This window comes from Squalius cephalus (genome assembly GCF_949319135.1).
Source record: "Squalius cephalus genome assembly, chromosome: 10".
NCBI classification, from domain to species: domain Eukaryota; kingdom Metazoa; phylum Chordata; class Actinopteri; order Cypriniformes; family Leuciscidae; genus Squalius; species Squalius cephalus.
The window spans coordinates 37,565,730-37,591,253 of NC_137131.1; the positions used below are offsets into that span (position 1 = coordinate 37,565,730).

The 25,524-nt window shown below is 37.2% G+C and overlaps 3 protein-coding genes across 4 annotated transcripts; all 3 read right to left on the reverse strand.

Annotated features, from left to right (window-relative positions):
* Positions 1–22: 22 nt before the first annotated feature.
* Positions 23–4,774, reverse strand: sft2d2b (SFT2 domain containing 2b). The gene is made up of 8 exons (XM_079884797.1): positions 4,537–4,774; positions 4,211–4,300; positions 4,032–4,117; positions 3,540–3,621; positions 3,380–3,415; positions 3,170–3,228; positions 2,595–2,624; positions 23–2,161 (listed from the first exon to the last, which is right to left on the reverse strand). Exons 1-8 carry the CDS (start codon positions 4,597–4,599, stop codon positions 2,122–2,124), a joined length of 486 nt encoding a protein of 161 aa, XP_079740923.1. The 5' UTR covers positions 4,600–4,774; the 3' UTR covers positions 23–2,121.
* A 491-nt stretch (positions 4,775–5,265) lies between these two features.
* On the reverse strand, positions 5,266–15,878 carry LOC307166433 (PI-PLC X domain-containing protein 1-like). Its single transcript, XM_079884792.1, has 9 exons — positions 15,462–15,878; positions 15,200–15,336; positions 14,795–14,923; positions 14,556–14,711; positions 13,985–14,165; positions 11,684–13,869; positions 10,125–10,373; positions 6,375–6,473; positions 5,266–6,021 (listed from the first exon to the last, which is right to left on the reverse strand). The coding sequence occupies exons 1-6, from the start codon at positions 15,562–15,564 to the stop codon at positions 13,622–13,624; spliced, it is 954 nt and encodes a 317-aa protein (XP_079740918.1). The 5' UTR covers positions 15,565–15,878; the 3' UTR covers positions 5,266–6,021; positions 6,375–6,473; positions 10,125–10,373; positions 11,684–13,621.
* An 84-nt stretch (positions 15,879–15,962) lies between these two features.
* Positions 15,963–25,436, reverse strand: rgn (regucalcin). 2 transcript variants are annotated; one of them, XR_013822625.1, is made up of 8 exons: positions 25,293–25,436; positions 24,000–24,165; positions 23,602–23,787; positions 21,215–21,421; positions 21,001–21,132; positions 19,539–19,693; positions 18,147–19,449; positions 15,966–17,469 (listed from the first exon to the last, which is right to left on the reverse strand). XR_013822625.1 is itself a non-coding variant. In XM_079884796.1 (7 exons), exons 2-7 carry the CDS (start codon positions 24,160–24,162, stop codon positions 19,399–19,401), a joined length of 894 nt encoding a protein of 297 aa, XP_079740922.1. In that variant the 5' UTR covers positions 24,163–24,165; positions 25,293–25,436; the 3' UTR covers positions 15,963–19,398. The 2 variants fall into 2 exon arrangements, 1 of the variants encoding a protein (XP_079740922.1); XM_079884796.1 differs by having other exon boundaries at positions 15,963–19,449.
* Between the last annotated feature and the right edge of the window lie 88 nt (positions 25,437–25,524).

Here is a 25,524-nt window from a genome sequence, read left to right on the forward strand (position 1 = left end):
TTTTTTTTCTTTTTTTTTTTTTGTGGGACTTAAAACTTTCAGGATTAAAAAAGTCAGGATTACTTTTTTATTAGCCTATTATTAAAAGTTTTGCTTAGGTCAAATGAAATACCATAATAAGAAATAAGATATCTCCATAACTTTATAGGCTACATATTTAATTTCTGTAAAAAAAAAGAAAAAAGAAAAGGTATTTTTTCAATTCTTTTTCAGAAAATTAAAGCAATGATAGCCTATGTGATCACATGGATTTTAAACTTAAATATTGAACCATAGGTTAATATACAATTAGCCTATTGAGCAAATAAGCATTCGGTCTCTACTAAAATGTATATGATATCAGGTCATTGTTTTGTTTTTTTCTTTGACATTGTAACTGTACAAAAAGGCTAAACCAGCATATTTCCTTAAAACAATTAAGTTAACGAACGACATGTACGTGATACTTCAATCTCATTTTTCTAACTGGCATGAAACATCAGAACATCTACTGTGATTCACAGGATGGACTCATATGTGACGGCGTAGATAAGGGCATACTGTCAAAGAGCTTAGTGTTGTACAAGCCATGTGGAGCATAAATAAAATACTGGATGTTCTCTGCAGCGAACGGGAATGAACGGAAACTCGATCCAGCGACCGGCGCTCTAATCACACAGCCGCGCGCATGGAGATTAGAGGATTCAAAGAGTTTAAATCCGAAAAATAGAGTCTCATTAGCCGAGAATCCTCCTGCATATCAAACATCAGAAAATCAGCCCCCTGACCTTTCACCATAGAGATGACTTACGCACTTCAGTGAACTTTACCTTATAAAAGTCTTATTGAGACTCATAGATGCATTATGTGGAAGAGGGCTTCTTAAATGACAGCACGTACTCTGAATTAAAGAAAGTAATGAAATTGATGCAGGCATTGAGAACAAGATGTAAATAAAAGTAGAATTAGAGAAGGGGAAATTGATTCATGTAGACTAAATAAATCTGAACAACTTTTAATAGCAACGATTGTTAATATATAGTAGCAATAACAATTATTAAACATCTCGCATAAAAAAAACACCAATATTTTTCGTAGCAGTATTGCACTCATTATGAAACAAACATGGGAAATTAATCCTGATGAAGGGAAATCCACATTTTCAGTCATGATAAAATAATTCTGGAATGCATTTTTTTCATAGTATAAGGATAATACTTCTATACCTATAAAAAAGTAACCTCTTCAGTGAATCAAAACTATTTAAAACTATTTAAAAAGACAATGAGGAGGAACAACTACAGTTGTCATTCTTGAAATCAAAACATTTAAAGGGAAATTTGAAAAAAAAACAAGGACACATTCATAGGAAAAAGCCACAATGCAAAGCTAACTGAAAGCAGTAGGATTGTTCGACGATGAATGAACCTTAGAGATACATTGGCACCCAAATGAGTGCTTAATATTTTACTTATCTAATAGATAATATAGCAATATACCATTACATAAGTAATAAGACATTTCTGTCATCCTATTACTTATCTGTTACAGGTAATATCTGAAGTAAAAATTGAAATGCAATTATAGAAAACCCTTGGTAGCAAAAACAATTTTTTCTTGAAAAGAAAAAGAAAAGAAACCTAAATACTGAACAAAAACAGCAACACTGGTTACAGACAGTTCTACCCAATCTAGTTCTCAAGTAATCCGTGGATAAAGGCACATAGGAAGGAATTATTAAGCAATTACCCAGCAGTTAAATGTAATATGTAATATAAAATATGCAATTCCATCTTGTTCACCAAGCATGTCACTACAGTTACAGGGCAGCGTCCGAAACCAAATAATTTACCTAGTTACATATTTTATCCTTCATACTTTCCCACTTGAATGTAAAGCACAGGTGTTTGTGTGTGTGTGTGTGTGAGAGAGAGAGAGAGAGATAGAGAGTACTTGTCTGTGTGTGCTTGTTCACACAGATTGAGTGTCCATCCGTTACGGAGAGCAAGCGGAGCGCCTGTAGTGTGGTGTGGTGTCTGTGCCAGGTTGCAGAGTGGGTACATGAGTGGCATTGAACGCAGAACCAATGCTGAAGCCAGAGCAGCACACGGAGAAACAGCCAAGGCCAAATGTAGAGGCATCTCACTTGAAGCACGCGGAGAACAACTTAATAATTGCATCCCTACATAAAAACAAACAGCCAAAGGTAAACAAACGCCAAAGCCAAAAACAGAGATTACTAAAAGTGTCTTTTTTTTGGCTTCCACAGAATGACAGCTTTGATCTGAAGACCTTATTTTAGTCTAATAGGCACTTTGATGAATTGCAACACTGGTATTTTAAAATGGAAATGGTAGATTTTCACAATTTTACATTTATATATACCATGTCATGCATAATACCACAAGAATAACACTAAAAAACACTACTAAATAGATAGAACTACTAGAATAAGTTCAGATAAATTGGGCCACTGACAGTCTTTGCCTTTTGTAATAACTTTTTATTGGTTGCTATATCTCTGAACTAGTTTATTTGCATCTCCATAAATGACTGTCGATTTCCATTTGTGCCATTTTTTTAATGCATGGTTTAGAAAATATAAAGTAACCCACCTTGCAAATGGAATGTAGGATAAGCTATACCTGCAAAATAAAAGGGATGTAATTTAAATACAGACAAATAAGTCATATTTGTGAGCTAATACACACACACAGTGTATATATATATATAGTGTGTGTGTGTGTGTGTGTGTGAGAGAGAGAGAGAGAGAGAGAAAGTAAATGTTGTAAATGCACTGTCTCTGTGACAGCCATAGGCTTTATAAACCTTTTTAAAAAATTTTTTTTATTATAATTATAATTATTCAGTTATTTTGTGCTCCCATACTCAGTGGGAAGCAGGAATCTGAGAGTGTGATATTTGAAGTGTATCAGTGAAATAAATCACTAGAAGTTAGCACTATCCTGCATTGATTTTGGAAACACTCAAATAATAATAATCTCAGATTACAGTGGTCTCAATGTGTGTGTGCGTGCGTGCGTGTGTGTGTGAGAGAGAGAGAGAGAGAAAGAGTGAAAGTAATAGTGTGTGTAATAGCTCACAAGTGAGAACTCTTGAATAGCCTATATATTTTGTGTGTGTGTGTGTGTGTGTGTGTGTGTGTAACTAGAGCTATCTGGATTCTTACCATGTAAAAGCCAAAAACTGGAGGATACAGAACAGCAGAGCAAGGCCTTTATTCTTCCACTAAAAAAAAAAAAAAAAAAAGATAAGGAAAGCAAAGGATCACTAATCATAATAATCAAGCAAATTTGAAACAAACATTGTATTACATATTATGACACCAACTTCATTAGGCTAACAAATCATAATCATGTTAAATAAGAAACCAACTTACCCAAAAGGCAGCACAAAAGGTTAGCACCAGGCATGTCTTTCAAAACACAAATGTTCAGTTTACACAAAGAGGCCACAAATTATAAGACAAGATAAGAAATACTGAATCTCTCTTCATGCATTACAGTCAATTATATCTGTGTATGTGTGTGTATTCTTACAATCATAATGCCAGTTGCCAGAGCTCTCGTCTTGTCACACATCCTCTTGAGTTGCTTTAATGGACCCATTAAGAACATAGTGCTGAAAAGAATCCACACCCACAGGACCTCAGCATGGACTTACAGATTCTTATAGATGCTATCAATGCGTTCGATTACTTTATACAATCCTGTATAAAATCCTGAAGTATAAACTTGTTAGGAATTTTTTGAGCTATTAAAGGTCTCCCAGACCCAGAAAACAGAATATTAAGAGATTTACAATCACACATATTTATGAGATAATATAGGTCTATTAAATGTTTTATCACGTTCCACTTGATGGTTATCACATTTTAGAGTTACTAAATCAATTCATTTGTTAAAAATGTTTTTTAAAAAGTCAGTATTTGTCACTGGCCACATGCCTGTGCAAACATTGTCTATTATAAACAGTGACACGCCTTGGTTGAGATCGAATCAAAGGTGGGGAGATAAAGATGCATGACTCACCTCAAAAGAGAAGCAATATTACCTAAACTGTAAAAGACTGCAAAGAGTGTCAGTCCGTTTCTCGGAACCCAGAGCAAGCAGGTCCCCTGAATAACAAAAGTAAGGAAAGATAATACGTTCGACTATTGTATATACCAACAAAATTAAACCATATAAGACTATTTGTGCTCTCGTCTTACCAAAACTGAACACAAGACGCCCGACACAAAGCACGCGAGGAATCCCTTGACGCGCGTGCCCCATCCCAGTGTTGACGCTTCATTCGCTCCCTAAAACAACGTTGTTGTTGTTATATTCAGAAAATGATTTAAATCATCTTGATATTCATAAATAGACCGATTTGAAGTTTTTGCGAATGACAGTCGGGTAAACACGCAGTCAACAAAACAAGTAGCAAAAGATTCGTAATCAAAAGGAAACCACAACACTGTGTATTTTGAGTAAACAAACTTAATAGCGAATAAAACCGAGTTCTAGGCTAACTCAGACTGTCAAACGCAACTACCTGCAGTACGTTGAGGTCGTCATTGCCATCTTGGCCACTCAAAACTTTCTTTAATTTGTCCATTAAGGTTGAGATTGACTGGTTTAAAAAACAATCCAAAAAAGATGTGTCAAGTTGAAAAAAACTGTCTCGAAGCTAAGTTACTTTGTTCAAGTAAATTTGTATTGATTCGTTCCTTTTCCTGTTTGGTAGTGTAACAGGTGCACAATATAACTTCCGTGTGTGTAGCCACGGTAACGATTGCTCGACGTCATGACGTTCGACGTACTGAATCGACACACACTGTACTGAAACTGTTTTGTTTGCACTTAATGGTTACCTATTAATATGCTCTCATTGTGCATTACATTCAACACCGATGGGATAAAGTGGACATTAGGATGTTTGCAGACAATACATGCAGACGAGTGAATAAGAGAGGTGTAAAAAGTATTAAGAATTTAGACTTGAGTGAAAAGGAAGCACAAAAACAGATGGTCACATTACAGTAACTTCACAAAAACTGTGCAAAATAACCCGTTTAACCACTATTTTCTCAATGTCATGTTCTATGTAAGGCTCTAAGACACATCAGATGTGAAATTGTTATTGTGTAATAGCCTAATGCACACTAAATAATTGTTTAAACCCTGATCACAGACAGTGTTTGAGTCAAGGTCTTCTTCAATGATAAATACAAAACTTGCTTTGGGCCAAAATGCATGATGAATACAGAACCAATTACAATCCCGTTGAAATCTGTTTTATTGGCTGTTTTCAACAAAATTGTTGTAAACTTCACAGGAATGTTATTTTAGTTTAGTAAGACTCATTGTGCATATTTTCAATACAATAATAAATCCATGTAAGGATGACCAGTGAAATGCAGTGTGAACTCAGTACAAATGAAGTACAAATTCCCCAAATATATATACTTCCTTAAGTATAGTAAAGAAGCAAAATTACTCAAGTACACACATTGACAATGCAAGCCTACTTTTTGGTTGAAAGCATTACATTAGTAACATGTTTTGTAAAACAGAACTTCTTGATTTACATATCAAGTATGCCTACTCCAAACTACTTACAAATATAGTGAGGTGCATTTTACAATTTTACATTTTCATGCAACTTGTTCAGTTTGCTTAGATGTACGCAGAAAAAGATAACCATGATAGAAAATAACAATCATTTTCTTAATATGTAAATACAATTACAAAAATCAATTGGCCTATGTCCAGAGAGATGTTCTGCCCATCGGTTTCTCCTGGATAAATCAAATGACCATCTTTTTTAGAAAATAGCTGTTTCTTTCATATCCATCGTCAGTTGTCCGCATCATGTAACCATCCTGTAAAAGCTGATGTCCAAGGTAGTTTGAATGGGTGCTGGAAGAGCTCAGGGCACTATTACTCTGGTAGATGTCCAGTACAGGGGCTCTGGCATGGCAACATGCTTTTGACATGTGGGACAGGTCTGCTTGCTCCACAGCCACTCCTCTATGCACTAAACCAGCAAAAGGGGCACAATATTCAATTACATTCAGATGTTCTGTACAGTGCTTTCAACAACATATACTAAAGCAGCTTTACAAAGGACAGTATCTCAATACCCAAGAGAACAAGCCACATGGGACAATGGCATGTCTGAAAGATGGTTAGGGAGAATGAGGAAGAACTCTTAGGAGAAAACAATGGCTCACCAGCTACAGGAAGTTAAAATGTAAAAAAGGTAGTAGCTAATCTGAAATGTACTGATTTCTGGGCCATTTATGTTTGGTAATAATACATTTCTGATGTTAAATTGGACCATTTATAATACCTAAGCCGGCTACCAGTTTATAAAGTCTGAACTTTTACCTCACTGTGGAAGCTGTGGGAACAGTGAAGCTCTCTGATACCTCCTCCTCCTTTGCGTAGGTTGTCATGACAGATCAGACACAAACTGTCCGCATCACTCTACAAAACAAACACCAGATTATATCAACCAACTGAATTTGTTTCACCCCACATTATATTTGAACAGCAATACAAAAATGCAATTCCATTTTACATTTTTTTGTGACCTGTCCATTTAATTAAAATGATGGTTCTCCCAAAACAACTTTGGACCCCATTGACTTTTATTAAAAACACGGAAACATCTATCTAAATATCGTCTTTTGTGTAAAAAAAATACATTTTTATCCAAGTTTGTTTTAGATAAAATAATCAATGGAATGTGAATGTGAATAAGAGAGGTGTAAAAAGTATTAAGAAAGTATTTTTTTGTGGAATACTGCAATATTTACTATAAATGATTTATCTGTGCATGCATACCATTATGTTTTTGAAAATTCATGTCGCCTCATAATCTTTAATCAAAATAAGTTCCCCTCCCTTTCTATGTGACATCTCTTCACTTCTGTAATGATGTGTTTACTGTCAAGAGGGCGGGACAACCTGTCACTCACATGACATCACAGTCAAGTCAAGTCAAGTCATGTCACCTTCATTTATATAGCGCTTTTAACAATATAGATTGTTTCAAAGCAGCTTTACAGTGATAATAGGAAATTAAAGTAACAGAGATTGTTTTGGCTTTATAGCAGCTCTAGAATAAAGTTATTATCCAGCTAAAGTTAGTTTTGACTGATTCAGTTCCGTCGCAACTATCATTAGTTATTAACTTAGGGGCCGCTAACACGACACTGTTCTAACAGAAAACCCTTAAGTTCTCTCAGCGCAAACTTTAAAAACACGAACCTCTGAGAACGCTGATGGTGTGCACATGCATATTACGTGTTTAGTCTATAGGAATGCGCGTTTGAATATATATGTGCGCAGGCGTGTAGTCCTTCTTTACAAACCAACCCTCAACAAACTACTTGTCTGACCTTAAAATTTATAATACAGAATTTTTATCGTTTCCGCGTTGCCACGTGAACTGGAATTATCCAGACGTTTTATCTGTACAGAGGTAAAGGTAAGGGAAGGAGGCCTTCACAGGGGAGAGACTAGTTGATTTTGATATTCTAGGTATTATAAACTGGCCGGAATTTTGAGATCGCAATAGACGTGAAGGACTATAATGCGTTAAGAGCTCGCTCAAGTACTGCAGAGCTAAACCATTTAGTGCTTTGTAAGTAATCAGCAATCTTTAAAAATGTATATAAAGTTTATTAGGGAGCCAATGCAGTGTTGACAGAACAGGGCTAATATGGTCATACTTCCTGGTTCTGGTAAGAACTCGAGCTGCTGCGTTTTCGACCAGCTGTAGTTTGTTTATTAAGCGTGCAGGGCAACCACCCAGTAGAGCATTACAATAATCTAGCCTTGATGTCATGAACGCATTAACTAATTGTTCCGCATTTGTCAATGAGAGCATATGGCGTAATTTAGATATATTTTTAAGATGGAAAAATGCGGGTTTACAGATACTAGACACGTGACTTTCAAATGAAAGATTGTTATCAAAGAGCACACCCAGGTTCCTAACCGACGACGAAGACTTGACAGAGCAGCCATCAAGTGTTAGACAGTATTCTAGGTTATCACCAACAATTAGGACTTTATCTGCAGCCCGTACTAACTCTGATAGAAAATCAATCAGCAAATTCTTTGATAAAGTCTGTATGGTGCCCTGGTGGCCTTTAGACAGTAGCCAGCACAAATCTCAAACGTGATTTATCATTTACACTAGATAGTGTTACATTAAGCACCAACACTTCAAAATAATTATATTTAAAACAAGACTTCTCAGTAATTCTGAAGATATTACTATAAATTGCAGCAACACCTCCCTCTTTGCCTTTCAGACAAGGATCATGTTTATAACAGTAATCTTGGGGGGTGGAGTCATTTAAAGTAATGTAATCGTCTGGTTTTAGCCAGGTTTCTGTCAAACACTAGCCTGGATGCCAGCCGAACTTAGCCCCGCCCACAACATTTGAGGTCGGGAAGTTCGTGCTGGACTTGATCTGTTGTGGAGCAACTATGCTCGAACCAGGGCTGTTCGGACAAATCAAATTGTCAGGGCGGGCTTTATACGATGATGAACAGTTGATCAACAGTAACGTAATCATCCACGTCACCACGTCACCAAAGAGCGATTGGGTTGAATTTGTTTACAACAAAGATGCCGCCATCACGTCTGTTATAGAAGATATCGACAGCGCATTAATTTTAAAAGAGGAATAGAGAACCGCGATCGAGGCATTTGTCGATCAGGAAGATGTTTTTGCCGTCCTTCCTACGCGATTCGGGCAAAAGTTTAATTTATCAGCTGGCCCCGTTGGTCGCTAAGAAGATGGGGCGCAATGAAAACCCTGTGGTCATTGTGGTTTCTCCGTTGCTCTGATTGGTTATAGGTCTATCCAATTGAGTGCAGAGGCATTTTCTTTCCTGGTTCGGTTGAAACACGCCCCATAATCACAGCTCAATGGAGACTGATATTCTGACTAGAATCTGAGTATGACGACGTCAGGCTAGTCAAACACAGCACATCTAGGTTATAATCTGTAATCATATCATTAACAATAAGTGCTTTTGAAGTAAGGGATCGAATATTCAGCAACCCGAGCTTTATCATTTGTTCATCCGTATTATATCTGTTTTTTATTTGTTGAACATCAATTCAATTTTTACCCTTAAATGGGTTTAGGAGTTTTTTGTATGGCCTTAATTCGGGGAACAGACACAGTCTCTATATGATGATATCTAGGTGAAAGAGGCTCTATGTGATGGGATTTATCTGACCTTGGTGACGTGAGACAGCTACGGTCGGTTTAGCCAGTCTGTCTGCTTCCAGACCTGAGCCCCATTTCATGTTTGAGCTCTTAGACTATGTGCCATATTACTAGAGAGAAGAGCAGCACCTTCCCAATAGGGATGAATACCATCTCTTTTCAACAGGTCAGGTTTGCCCCAAAAACTTTTCCAATTGTCTATGAATTCTATATTATTTTGCAGACACCACTTAGACAGCCAGCCATTGAGTGAGCACAGTCTACGAAGTATCTCATCACTCCTGTGAACAGGAAGGGCCCAGAGCAAATTACTGTGCCTGACATCGTATTTGCGAGCTTACACAACTCTTTAACGTGTGTGAACTCGCACTCACAGCAATAGCAAACCACAACCATCCAATCAATTCCCCATGGACAAAATCAAGTCCCGCTCTACATTTTTTCTTGTTTGAGAAGCTGTTTCACTCATATGTACATCATAACAGGGGAAAAAAAGACTATCAAATATTTTTTTCATGTCGACTTTAAAACTCACAAACACAAAATATTATACTTGAGTGAAAGAAAAAAAAAAGTAAGAAAACAACAACCCTGTTGTGTAAAAAAACTGCTGAAAATTAGATTTAAGATTAGCTCAACAGGTTGTTTGCTGTTTGTTTTTAGCTTTATTCATTTAGTTTTTAGCTGCGTGTTAGTACGCGTTATACATGCACTGATACAGCCTCAGATTTCTCTAGCCTTGCCAAAGCACTGTATCATGACAGAATACAATTATCTTATCTCATGTTCGTTTTATCTAAATGCCCCTGAGATTGAATAACCTTATTGGCAATCATTCACATCTTTACCAATTATAAAGCAAAATCATATAAATCACACCAACCAGAGACATGACATTGCGGCTCCTAAATCTGGCTTTTCTCTCCAGAGGCTCGTGCACCTCAGGGATGGTAGGGATGGCATGTGGGCGTCTTTCACATGTGGTTTGCATTCCTGCCTCATTATTGCCAACATGGCTGGAGCGAGAGCATGGCCTGGCCTCACCGCTCTGAAGCCGGTGGCTCAGGTGAGCTGGGCTTGGGGCCACGGTGGCAGAGTGCAGGCGGCTCAGATGCATCGCGTTCAGCTGAGCCTGAAAAATATGCATGCATAAAATAAAGGCACATACAGATTATTTTGCATTGCAATTGAAATTATAACAATAACAGTATAACAATCATGACAACTCTCAGAATAGTTTTGAAAATTTAGAATGGTGCAGTATTTGATTTGTCCCTCTTTTCATTTTCAAAACTGTATGACTTGTTTCATCTGTAGAACACAAAATGGAACACATAATGGAAGTCAGTGGGCTTCAATGGTGTTTGGTTCCCAATGTTCTTCAAAATATGTTTTTGTTTGCGTAGAAGAAATATATGCATACAGTTTTGCAACCACACGAGGGTAAGGAAATTATTATGTAATTTCCATTTTGGGGTGAACTATCCCTGTAATGGCAGCAGCACTGAGCTACAGAACTTCACAAGTTTGTGTAAAACCAGATGATCCATGTTATCCAGTATGTGAAAATGATCCAAAGAGCATTTTGTACAACGAGTTCACATGGAAGATAAGTGGAGAATTCCACATATTTCTTATTCATTTGAACTCATGTTTTGATGCAGATGCAGAGCAAAAAGAAAAACTAATGTTAGCCTGTCTGAAATATCTGACTCTTTACTACTGACTACTACTTTAATCAGTTTTGTACAAACACTGGAATGTAAATTCAAGATAAACTCTTCTTAGAGTTTAGATTATGCAAAAGATGTCCTACTTTGATCTCTGATGTCACTAACCTGTAAATCAAAATGACAATTTTGCATTTTCACAGCTGTGAGATGCACCTTTTGATTTGCAACCTGAATTGTTTTTATGTAAAAATTTGACATTTTAATGATAATTCATAATTGTATTGCGTCTTCATTCCTGTAAGGCAAATTGTGTAGATTTATGCAAACATTATCATGTTCGCAAAAGCATCATTTGGCTGAAGAATAATTTAACAAATCACTGACGTTAAAATAATTCGTTTTAGCTTCAGACCTGTCAAATAAATAAAAAAAAGAGAAATAAAAATGGAATTCAGTTGAATAGTTCATAAACTGTACGTTAACACTGTAAACTTTTTTAAACATTACTTTTATATACATACATAATGGATGTAAGAATAAAAATAAGAGAATAAACAGAAAAAATATGAACATAAAATGGCAAATTTACTAAGTAGGGAAGAGAAATAAACTGCTTGTGGAAAAAGCCCCTAACAAGCAAGTGTGGCTTTGAGTTACTATTTAAAAGTGTTAATTGAATCAACTGCTCGTGGGCTGCTTGTAAGACAAATCCACAGCTTGGCCCCCATAGCTACTGGTGTCTTTCTACAGTATAGTATTGTGTACTGACCGGGCATGGAAGTGAAGCTCTGCGACTGGCCATTGATCGACTTGGAATGGGGATATCCCAACTGCTCTTCCTCTCAGTTTCCGGCTCCTCTTCCTCTTGTTCTTCTTCTTCTTCCCCCTTCTCCTCTACATCTTCCTGACCTTCATATCCTCCCTGCAATGTTGTAAAGATTTCATCCTCCTCTTCCTCGTTCTCCATGTTAAACAGCTGTATTTATCTCCAGTCCCTGAGATGAATAGCTCTGAAAGAGAAACCGTGAGGGGCCGAAGCTGTGCGACTGGGTTCTGGACAGGCCTTGGATTGCTGATTAAGCCTCTGTAATAAGATCCCCTGGTTTTCTTATCCCATCTGTTTCCTCTGTGGCTCTAAGCCTGACAGAGACTACACAGCAACCGAATGCAGGCTCCTTTAACTCCTGAGTAATCTGTTTAGGAAGAAGGTGGGGACTTGAAAGAGGAGGGAGTGGATTCTCAAAGCTCTCTGGAAGCATTTTGCTCCAGATCTGTTTAGAATGTTCTAAATACTTTGTAGGGCTGCACGATATATCGAAATTACAATATCTGAATAAGTGTGCGCACAGAAAGCTGCCTCTCGGACAGCGTGCGAACCCCAATTGAGTTCTGTTTAGCGGCTTGTTGCACTCGAACGGTCATATACACACACAGTTATGTCAAAATGCCTGTCTTAGTGTCTTAATCTTGTAAACATACTTGGTTGTCTGAAGTGAATGCAAACAATTATCGGATACTGTTTCTTACTTGAATGCTACTGTTAAATAGATCTACTATAAACCTACCTGAAAAACTTAAAGCACTTTTAATCTGTTTTATTATACCCATCCTATTGTTTGTAATTTGCCTCTTTGTTCTTATTTTTAATTACAAAGATAAATTAAGATAACTAATGCTAAAACACTGCTGTTCATTTTCAGAAGTTGTAGTGAAGCTTTCTTTTCCCAGAAAGAATGTGAAACATATATATTGGTCATATTATTTTCAGTTTTTCAATATATGTAAATATAATTTAAATTGTTTTGAGACACTTTTAACACATTTTCGTACCTATTTAACAATATATCACATTTTCCCCTCATACTTTGGATACTGTATGTAGTGCACACTATACTATAATGCAATTGTGGAAGAATTTTTTTAAATTAAAATTACACCCAGGACTGTCTCTGCATGGTATAAAAATGTTGCCCAAGAAACAAATTCTGCTTTTGTCTTGAGACATTATTTACAATAAATTTGGAAAGACTTTCTGAAAAGTTTCCCTGTGATAATTTTCAGATAAGAAAAAAAAACATGTTTTTATTTACCTCATACACTCTACACAAACAAACTGAGTGTGAAAGGCATCAGTGAACGGGATTATCACTTAAGATACTATAAATGTTAAGCACCTTAGAAAGTGCAATCACAGGCGCCATCTAAAATTAGACCCCACAGATACATAGATGTAACCCACGTGGACTAAAAGCCAAACAGAGTGTCAACAATAGATGAAGTCATGACAAGGCATCGGATGTTACTAAAATTAAGCGTGACTCATTGGACGGGTAATGCTATATAATCTATTGAGCCACTTAGTCTTTGATTATAGAAATATGCCTTTTCCATTTGATCAAACATCCAATAAAAAGCAGGAAAGACATTAAGTTCTTTGACATTTTTAAAGATTGATGTAACAATGAAACTGCAAGTAACATTATTTTGAAGTATGTATCTTCTAAACAAACAAGAACCTAAATATTGCCTCTAGATGGCAGCAATGCACAAAACATTTTTTACCCTTCACAGTTTAGGGACCGTCATAAAAGACTGGAAAATTATTAATATGTAAAAATACAACGCTATCATTATAATGTGCATAAAGATGATACATTTTATGTAATACACCGTTTTTATGTAACATCATTTGTGGCATTTTTAAGGATCAAGTCTCTTTTAAGAGTGTTTGATTGAGTCCAATCACCAGCTGGGAGAACTCATTGCTGAAAGCCCCCACAAAATCTGCACAGATGATGTTGAAACATGTTTTGCCTGAGCCTGGACACTGGTGCTTGACCCAGTTCAAAAGCAGACTATAGGAGCTCAGGGTCATGCTTTGCAATGACTGGCATGGATGAGAAACTATATACCTGGCATCCTCAGTTAGGTTCAGACCAGCAGCAAAAAACTTTTCTGAAAAAAAATGTGGGTGCAATTATTTAAGAAAAAACAACCTTTAACGAAAGATATTCTCTTTCTTTCCTAATCATTTGGTGCAATTTGAACTCAGTTCCTTATTGTGACTGACCTGGTCTCCCTTCCTCTTTTTTCTCCTCCAGGTAGGATACGACATGATTTGGATCTGATGTGTTTGCCCACCAATATTCACAGCCGGGCCACAGTTCCTCCTGTCCAGAAGCAGCTGAGTCATCATATGACAGAATCACCTGATAACTGTGATCCCAACACTCCTTTAGTGAGGGTGTGACCTGAAATAACACAAATAACAAGGGAATTACAGTGATTAAAAATCTGTTCATCGTATAAAGTGATCAAGTCTCTTCAGAAAATCTGGACTAAACCGCTCAATTCATATTAATTAGTTTTACGATCTCTTTATGAACTTTTTGAAGCGTCAAAGTGGTAGTTGCATAGCTGTCTATGGAGGGACAGAAAGCTCTCAAATTTCATCCGATGTTCCGAAGATGAACTTCGGAAGACGAACTTCTTTTGTCTGTAGACAAAAGAAATGTCTTACGGGTTTGGAACGACATGAGGGCGAGTAATTAATGACAGAATTTCCATTTTTGGGTGAACTATCCCTTTAAGATTCAAGTTATTTATTAAAGTTGCAAATGTTGTACATTAAACATACTTACATGATTGGGACAAAGTTTATTGTTAAAAGTGCTTATGAGGAATTGAATGAGGTCTCTGTGTTGATCCAGGTTCATTCCATCAAAGGCAGAAAGTGCAATGATGACCACTTCCTTGGTGTGCTGGTCTAACCAGTAAGCAATATCTGAGAGCGCTTCCTGCAAATAACACAGCCAGAACACAACCATAGTTATTCTCGAGTGAAATGAGGATTTAACATTCTTTTAAAATGATGATGTACCTTTACTGTGAGAAGAGAGTAGATCCCATGTGCAAAGTAGAAAACTTTATTCGGGTCTTTTATCTTATGAGCTATTCTTAGATCAAGAAACCGAATGCCTAAATCCAGCTGGTTAGAGATGCTGTTCTCCTGAATAAAAAATAAAAAAAGCCACAAAAAATGCTGTACATCATCAAATCCTGTCATAATTTACCCACATTTGCAATGTTCCAACCCTGCCATGACATTTTCTTCATCTTCTGTGGAACACAAAAGGAGGCAGCATTACAGTCTCAGTCACCATTGTTGTTACAGCGAAAGTGCAATAAAGATGACTGAGGCTGTTAGTCATGATAACATTCTGCCTTTTGTGTTCCACTTAAGAAATAAATTCATACAGTTTTGGATCATCATGTCTGTTACTACCTGTGTTGTTGCCCATTTGATTATACAGGGCCGAACGATACATGGAAATAATGTGTCTAGCACTTGCAGCACCTTCGGCGCAGACTCTAGTACTGAGGACTGCTGATCTAAACAGTAAGTCATGGTGTCATGACTTCCTGGAAAAATAGTAAACAGATGTTAAGCATTGTTAAATAGTCAATCAAAGTGTAAATAATCAATCAAAAAGACCATCAATTAATTGTAAAAAAGAATTAAAAAACACTGAAATAATCAGATTTACCGGGTATGGCGATATTCCACAGCGGGGTGTCCCAAAAACTCGAGGGCATCCCGGACATCCAGTCCGAATAGCAGCTGGAGATGCATCTTTCTTCATTCTCCATTTCTTACGTTTTTAAAGTATGAACAGTAATCCCTTAAAACACGTGTATAACTGTACATTCACAGTATCGACCAACCTCTATACTGCACATCGGACGTTGAAAAAACAACAACATTGTTTCCGCTTTTTTCTCTGTCACGTGAAGTCAGACAGAAAAACACCTTGATAGATAATGAACGGAATTCTTTAGTGTTTGACGTGATCATTATTTGTGAGATATGAATTTGTGCTGGGAGGAAGTGTAAAGATTTTCCATAGTCATCTCGTGACACATTTTCTCGAATCTGATTAGGAATGACAACAATGTTAGGGACCATCTGAAAGTGTCTTGTTTTTCGTTTTGTTGAAGAGACCCAACACAACACTGGCAAACACATGCAGATTTTTTTTTTATTTTTTTTTTATTTTTTAAAAGATGTTTGTCATTCAAAAGTTTACAAAGATTTACATGGTAACCAACCATAGATTTAAGCTGTAGCCTACCATTAAAAAACACATAAGCACATAAACCCAGCTAATAGGGAACATTCTCCGAATTTTGGCAAACGTTCTGACTTGTTTCTCTGAAATGTATGTTCTTCTAGTAATTGTAATTGAATGTTCGTTATCTGATCTTTAATAATGTTCTCAAAACGCACAAAAATATATTGTTCATGGAACTTTTTTTTTAATTAAACATTTTAGTTGAACGTTTGTTTAAGGTTTTTAAAATAACTATGATTGTTTCAGAATGTTAGTAGAACAGTAACGTTCCCATAATGTTTTCAAACTGATAAAATCTTTCCTTAAAGGTTGTCTAAGCGATCCCGGGAGATGTTTCTTCTTGTTGACATTCGAATTATTGTCAAACAAAACGGAGGCTAGCTAGACCCTCCCTCCTCCTCATCCGCGCACTAACCCCCGAACCCCACCCCCACATCATTCTTGTCGGTTATTGGCTGGAACAGTTTGTTGTGTTTCGTGCTGCGGGTCGCTCTGTTTGTTGCTCAGTTTGTTTTTGTTGCAGTTTGTGGAGCCTGTGGTGTCTACAGAGACCGCATTTTTTTACAGTGTGTTCAGGGGACAGGCAGCTAGCGGATAGTGAGGAGATGTTTGCGGTATGTGACAAAAAATGTTTTGGCCTAAAAAACGCGTGACATGACTTAGAGCACCTTTAACATTCGTATAACCGTTTTTAAAACATTTCATTAACTGGAATAATGTTTTCATAACTTAATTGGAAGTGGGAACGTTAGTAGAACATTCTTAGAACCTATTTTTGTTAGATAGGAAGATTCTGATTCTTATCCTGTATGAAGGAGATACCATGTTGACTCCAAAGACCTTCTCATGACCCATTGTTGAGCTGAATGATATCCCGAGCAATGCTATTCTTCACCCCAACAAAACATCCAGCAATGATGTCAATGCTTTACTTGTCAGAGCCAGAGGGTAGGCCGTCATAGTCTTCTCCTTCAAAGACTTTGTGAAGTAAAGGAGCATATCATTCCCATTAAAAGTCAGGTTGAGACAAGAAACAAACAGTCCCTCTATGGATCAAATGGACACATAATAAGTAATACTCAAAAAGTGCTAAATTCACATTTTATGAGTTTATGAGAACCGTGAGAGATGGTTGTCATGACACATCAGAGGATACGTACCACTTGAGGCTTAGGACAGAAGGTATATTCCATTAAGTCTGTTGAATTTGATTAGCAAACAAACTCAATTATGTTCTTGTTCAGGGGAATTAAATAAAAGTGAATATTCAAAAGAAACTTGATCCATAAATGAAAACAGATCTGCATCTGTTCTTTATTGTTTGTCTACTGTATGTAAATTACTGTATATTAGTCACTGGTAGAGTAAAGGGATGATGAGAAAAAAAAAAATTCCACATATTTTACATCAGGGGTGCCCAATCCTGCTCCTGCCGATCGACTGTCCTGCACAATTCATCTCCAACCCTAATCAAACACACCTGTAGCAATCAATTAAGGTCTTCAGGTTCACTTGAAAATTAAAGGCAGGTGTGTTTGATTAGGGTTGGAGATTAACTGTGCAGGACAGTCGATCGGCAGGAGCAGGATTGGGCACCCCTGTTTTACATTGTTCCAGTCTGTCAATAATGCTCTGTCTAGTTCCTGTATCCATGAAGCTCCTCAATACGAAAAGCGCAATGCGCTCTGATTGATTGGCTGGACCAGTGTGTTGTGATTGATCAACTGCTTCGAGTGTGTTTTGGAAATGTCAAGCCCCTTACCATTACAGCAAGTTTCAAACACTGATATCAGTGGTTTCAACACACTATTAGGGATATTGTGATGTTTGCGTTCCCGGCAGAAAACCCAACTACAATTGTTCAGAATATAAGAGAATAACTCTCTTTGGAGTGGACTTAGTGCTTTGCATTTTGTTTTTTTTAACCCTTTTCATGCTCAACCAGCAGTTGGAAATGTAAACTCTTGAAAAAAAAAAAAAAAAAACTAGAATTTCAGAGATCATTTGACTGTATTTGAATTTTTTTTTCTTATTTCAGGTTATTCACAAATACAGCAAAACAAACTAAACAAATTATCTATTCAACCGTTGCACCAAAACCTGTAGGTTTACTTAGTATTCTAAAGTTTAAAGTCAAACATGAATTTGACCCTATTCATTCTCTTAAAAGTTCACCAAAAAAAATGAATATCCTGTCATAATTTTCTCACCTTCAAGTTGTTCCAAACCTGCATGAGTTTCTTTCTTCTGTTGAACATAAAAGTATAGTACACCATAGTATTTTTTTTCACTCTATACAAGTCAATGGAACCCAACAACTGTTTGTCCATCAACATTCTTCAAAATATCTTATTTTATGTTCAACAGAAGTAAGAAATACATACAGGTTTGGAACAACTTGAGGGTGAGAAAATGATGACAGAATTTTAATTTTTGGGTGAACTATCCCTTTAATGCATGGTCTGAAATGATATTTCAGCTGTCATCATGAATGTCTTCCTTTTCAGCCTCTTCCCTCCAACCACCATTCTGGCATATAAAAGCTACTTTTTCCAATTCAATCAATTCCCAGTGGATAAAATAAAGTCCTGCCCTATGTTTTCCCTCCACTGAATACAGTTGTACTCTGAAATATAGATTATGGACATAAAATAGGTTGTGAATGGTGTGTCATTGTGATATTTAAGATCATTTAAAAATGTTGATTATGTTATCACATTTTTAAAGTCATGCTTGTTTGGCTTAATTGAGTAACTCCCTTCAGCAGCACAGCTAAACAAGCATTCATTTTATAGTTAGTATACATTACAAGCATCAAGTAAAATTACCTAAAAAATTCATCACTTGCAATCTTTTCCTAAACCTTGCACAAAGTTACAGATTGCTCTTGTTGTAGTTAATGTAAACGATTAAAACAATCCATGCAATTTCATCTTTTATATCAGTCCTTTAGACAAACTGCTTTAAGGGGCCATTCACACAGAACATGTTTTTGTAGTTAAAAACACGAGACGCAGGTCAGTTAAAAAAAAAAAAAAATTGATACAGATTTTTTACTTGAGCACAGAGTTTTTAGAACGCTGTGTCATATGCAAGACACTGCAAGAGACATGAACGCAATGGTTAAACGCGTCTGTCTATAGTTCATGTTTGCATAGAAAAACAATGGAAAAGCAGTGCAGTTGAATGCAAAAACACATTCTGTGTGAATGGACCCCAAATCATCTGAAATGAGCTGAGATTTTCTAATATTATATAAAGTTATATCACTGATTGCACAATTAGAACATTGTTGTAGTATAGTGACAGCAAAATGATCATGTTTTCATTAACATCACTTTTTCCTTTGATTTCATCCAGTGTATGAATATGGTGGGATGCCCTTCACTCCTAAACCAGACACCTGGAGTAAGAATAAAGAATATAATGTGTCATTATGTGTCAGAGGTGATATCATGCAACTTTAAGCATGATATGAAATGAGCCGTCTACCTTAAAAGTGCAGCCGGCCTCAGGATGCTTGGCTAGTGAATCTGAATCCATGCCTATATACGCTGAGGTGACGTAGAGATCACTGTAGTCTTTCCCTCCAAAACAGCATGAGGTGGTTTTCTCAGCGGGTAGTTTCACTGTCTGCAGCCGTGTGCCTGAGAGAGGAAGTTCATTAAATACTGAAAGCCTAGACTTCCCCAGAACATGTACACCTGTTCTTTGTTTTTCATTTAGATGTTCTATTTATATTTAATTGACTGTTAGTCATTTTCAAGATCTTGATAGTGTACACTAGTCTTTAGTATAGAGATGGTCAGTCCTAAACACCAAGCTGACGTCAAAGAACTAGTGCTCAGGTAGGATGACGTAAAATTATAACAGCCTTCCATCTGTACCGTCTTGACTTCTTTGCTCGCTTTCATCACTTTCGCTTTTACTCATTCGCTAAGCTGAACAGCCAATCAGAGTACCGACTCTTCTCTCTCTCAATCGGCCCTAAAAACCCAGACGGCATCCGACTAGAGCCAATGGTGTGGAACACACCGGAAAAACTAAACCAACTGACGCTCAAAAACAGCCTGACGTCCGACCCATCAGCTTGGGGTGTCCCGGCCATAAAACCCAGAAGAGAAGAAAAAATTGTGAGTCTCTTTTTATTCATAATTCTAACTTTTTTTTCATTATTTATGAGATGGCAAAATTGTGGTATTTGCACCTGATTCTATGGCAATTCAATTTTTTTAAACAAAAATGTTTATCTGGGCTGCATTTATTTGATCAAAAATACAGTAAAAACTATAATATTATGAGATATTATTACAATTTATTACTGCTTTCTATTTTAATATATTTTATAATGTAATTTGTTCCTGGGAGGGTAAATCTGAATTTTCAGTAGATGCTCAAGTAACATTTATTATTTGTATCAATGTTTTTCTTGATGACCATGATACATTTTAAGGATTCTTTTATGAATCGAAAGTTCAAAAGAACAGCATTTATTTAAAATAGAAATGATTTGTAAAATTATAAATGTCTTTACTGTCACTTTTGATCAATTTAATGTGTACTTTCTGAATAAAATCACATTATCCTTAAACTTTTGAACTGTCGTGTATATTTGTTATTTTGTCAGGTGTATGTCTTTGAATATGAGAATCTTTCTGTCATGAACGTCAGTTTGATTGCAAATTATGGAAGCAACAGTGTGCAGGCCTTGTGCTTCTTCCCTCAGGAATTTCCTATTGGGTTTATGGGTCAATTTATGAGAAATTAAGGTTAACATGCTTGAAGAGACTTTCACATTTTGATCTACGACATAAACATAACAGTCACACCTCAAATGTGAATTTTGAAAATGACAACAAATTACACATTTTACCATTTGTTTTTGAATTATTGTTTTGCCTGGGCTGTATGATACTTATAGAAGCATTTAATACACTTTTACAAACTCACACACCTGTTTGTGGGTCGATACGCAGCACTCTTCCTCCATTGAAGCAGGCAACCCACAGTTTGCCTTCTGTGTCTATGCTCATCCCGTCTGGTATGCCTTCATCTTCCTCCATCTTGTAAACCATCCTGCGGTTAGCTTAAACACAAATGAATAAAATACAGATTTTACAAAACCACAAAACTCAATTTTGTTTTTTACATCAAAAAAACAAACTCACACAGCCCTCCGGTCTGGATGTCGTAATCGAAGGCCTCCACCTTGAACGCCAGACTGTCGATGTAATAGAAGATGCGGTGATCCAGTGACCAGTCCAAACCATTTGAGATGTGCACTTGGTCAAAATGCTGGACAACAGAGTGGTCAGGATGGAGGGTGTACAGCGCCGCATCCATCACGTCAGGCTTCATGTCCAAACACATGGTACCTGGACACAGTAAAGGAGAAGTGGGAATGGCACAGTCCAAATGGGATTAATTCAACTGGCTTATTTTCTGTACAGAATTAAAGAGATGGTCATCATTTATTTATCCTCATGTTGTTGCAAACCTGTGTGCATTTCTTCCTTCTGCTGAATACAAAAGAAGATTTTATATCCTGTTGAATTCCTATTGACTTCCATTTTATTTTTTGTCCATACAATGGAAGTCAGTGGGAATGGAAAAGGTTTATGCCAGGTTTAGACTACACATTATTTTTATAGGTTACGATAGTCACTGTGTCAGATTATGCGATTTTGACCCCTAAACTCTTGTCATGGGCAAGAAACATGTCAGAATACACAGTGCTTCCCAACCAATCATCGCTTGCCGTCTTTAGCGACGTACGTGATGTCATCGAGAAGGAGGAACTAGCCAGTGACTTCTGGAAACAAGAGCATAAACAAACAATGGTTGCACTAGCCTAATGCTAATTCCAGTATCCTCCACTGCATAATTCCACATAGCAGCACCAAGACCATCGTCTCTCTTTCGGTTCGCCATGTTTGAAAACTGTGTGTGGAAAAGCTTCTGAACTCCTATTGGTCAATGTCACAGATGCGACGGAACTCATCGTGGAGGACTGAAAAAAAAAATGAAACATGCTTGTCTTTCTGTCCTGATATTGTGACACGTCGGTTGTCGTCCACTATGACGCACCATACAAGATAAAACGACTTGCGACACCCATTGTCGTTTACGACTCACCACGACACCATATGTCAAACGGGTCGTGCCAAAATCGGGCTGATATCGTGTAGTCTGAACCTGGCATTAGTTAGCAACATTCTTCAAAATATTTCTTTCTTCTTCTGTGTTCAGCAGATGAAAGAAACGCATACAGGTTTGGAACGACATGAGGATAAGTACATTTTTGGTTAGACTATCCCTTTAAAGGAGACATATCATGCTTTTAAATCGTTCCTTTTTGCATATAAATCATACATTTGTAGTCTATATAAAGCGGAACTGCAATGCTTGGGTCTGAATTCCTCATTATTATAGCTCCACAGGCCCCTTTTCTACCCCTTTTCTGATGTGCGTCTGAGAGCAACTCGTTTTGGTGCGGTCTCTTTAAATACAATTGAGACACGTCATACCCCGCCCCCTCTCCAGGATGCAGGGGTGACACTCGGTTCAACTCCACCCCGTTCGGCCATTTTTGTAGTTTGATAGCAGAGATACGATTATCTATCCGCACAGAAACTTTTTATTCACACGTTATTAACAAAATGTCAACAACGGAAGACTTGTCCAGCCAGCCTTACATGTTCGAGCCAGAGTCGGAGCCGGAGCGAGATGAAAATGAAGATGACGAACCTGCAGAACAACGTCTTCATATGGATGTATCGCAATGGTGTGTTACTGTATTTACACATGAAACTTTGGTCTTCCGACCTTTTACCGCCGTCTCGATTTATTTTGATTAATATGTGCGAGGGAGAGAGAGCAAGACAGCGTCTAGTTTGGAGACGGTGTCTTGTTTACACTTTCGCCTGGCTCCGAAGAGAGAGAGAGTGCGTGCGCGCGACCGGGTCTCTCTATCTCTGCTCGTTCTTTCAGTTAAACAAGCGCGGCAGTTCATCTACATTAGACGGTGTAATGAAGCGTGTGGGTTACTACATCCAACAACCGAACATTTTAACTTACCCTCTCGTAGCTTCTGCATCTTTTAGCTTGGACTACAAAATTGCAGCGAGAAATAAAAATGGCGGATTCCTCGAAGTGTTGGGCTGGAAGTCAATGTCCTTATTTGGCAGTTCCGCTGCAATTCTGTGACGTAATAGTTCACAAAACGTAATAGATAACAGAAAAATCGGAACAGGTTGAAAAATAAGGCCAAAACTGAATATAAAGATATCAACGAAGCACCTGAAGAGAATAATTTAAACTTTTCTGTACTTCTAAACACTCCAAATATACAACAAAATGCATTTAAGGGCTAAAAAAGTGGATTTAGCATGATATGTCCCCTTTAAATTCTATCAGAAACTATTTAATTATTAGCTTCTGTAATTTACGCTGAAAACGTACAATGCAGAACTACTACTGTCACAAAATAACACTCACAAGTTTTCAATTTTCTTATAGTTTGCATATGCAGAGTAAAATGTCATTTCTGCAATACCTGCAAAAAACCTGCCAGCTGGATCTACTTTTCCATCATTGAAGCGGGTGTTTGGTTTTTCCTTGTCGTTGACATGGGCAACAGCTGTAATTGAACGCTTTACCCAGTCAACAAAGGCAAACCGAGTTCCCTCCGCGATGACGTAACCACCCGCCTGCCGTGGAACCACAGAGCCTACAGGTTTCTCTGTGCAGAGAGAAGATATGGCATTAGAGTATAAACTACAATAACATAAATACAACTAATCCCACTTGAACCAATGTCTAATGCATCTTTGAATAAAATGCAAGCCGAAAACATTGAATATATTACTTTTAAAGTGGCAACTGAGGTATAAATTTGGTTGCATATTCACCAAGTTCATTGAAAGCCCACACTGAACTTGTCTTCAGGCTTACCTGTGGCAATACTCTCTATTTGACTGGTCAGAGAGTTCCACCGACTGACCCTTTGACCCGTAATATCAACATACAACAAAGAGGAGTCCTTCTCCTCCCAGACTGGGCTCTCACCGATTTCAGTCTTTTCTTTGATAACACATTCGACTTTTATGGACGACATGACCTAAAGCACACAAGTATAGTTAATTTAAGTATATGATGTCCTGAAACAACCTTTACCTTAGACCCGGCTTAATTAAGCAAGCATCAAGGAAAACAAAGTTCAGTACAATAAGCCACATGCCAAATAATAACCTAAACTATTTTCAGCACACATTCCAGATGTCCATGTAAATATAACTTTATCAGCCATTATAAAATTAAATGCTATGACATTATTATAAGTCATTACTTAAAATACATTAAAAAATAAATAGATAAAACTCTCATGATATTCATCTTGTGTTCATGAACTTCTGATATGTAGAAGATGACGTGTTAAATTTCTGCGCCACTATTGGCACCAAATGGAATTGCAATAATTAACTGTTGTCAAACCGGTTTCCCCAGAACACAGCCCTCGTCTGCCATTGGTCGAGCAAACATGTAGTCCCGCCCCAAACCCCACGCCATTGGTTGAGCCAAACAAGCGCTGATGAAACTGACAGCGCTACTATTTAGAATTATAGAATTGTTTGTTAATCACTTATTCATAATATAAACTGTGAACATTTAGTATAAAAAATAGCCTACATTTAATATGGATCATCAACACAGAACATCAATAAATTCAATCATGAGCTTTAAATAAATGTGTGTGACAAGTATATGTTGCTGTGTTAACTATAAGCTGTAGTTGTCCATAATCATATCGATCATTCAATTGACACTTATTAACGAAATAATTAAGAAAATGTGAAAAGCAGCATGCATGCATGCATTATGCATGTTGCAAATGAATTGTTAAATCACAATTTGTCGTTGTGTAACACGCTCGTGTCTACTTTACAAACGAACTGTCAAAATACTGGAAACGCACTAGAAACTAATTCTCTTATCATAAAACTGATTTTTAAAACAAAATAATGCTGCGTGCATGGTAAACATACGAAATTTGTAAGACAGACGCCGCCACAATGTTTCATTTATAGTGAAGTGACACCAACAAAACAATCGGAACTGGAGAAATCAGCACATTTTGTGGAAGAGCTGAACTACAAAACCACGTGATAAAGAAGTCATGCGACTCTGTCAAAGTCGTGTTATTAGACATCACCTTGCCTGCAAACTAAGACTTTTGTGTTGTCGTACCTTTTTAACTTATATCCTCTCTTCCTCTCTGATCGGTGTTCTTGCAGCAGTAGTTTCGCACTTTGCAAGGTTTCCGCATGTACAGTATGTGATCTGATGTAAGAGTGAGTGAAAGAGAGCGTCCTCTACGGTCACACTTATAAATGCGCCCCAAAACACAAATCTGGATAAAAGTGCAGGTGAGAGGAGTTTGACCCCAGTCTCTCAATCTTTGGGCATGAGAGGAAAGCGT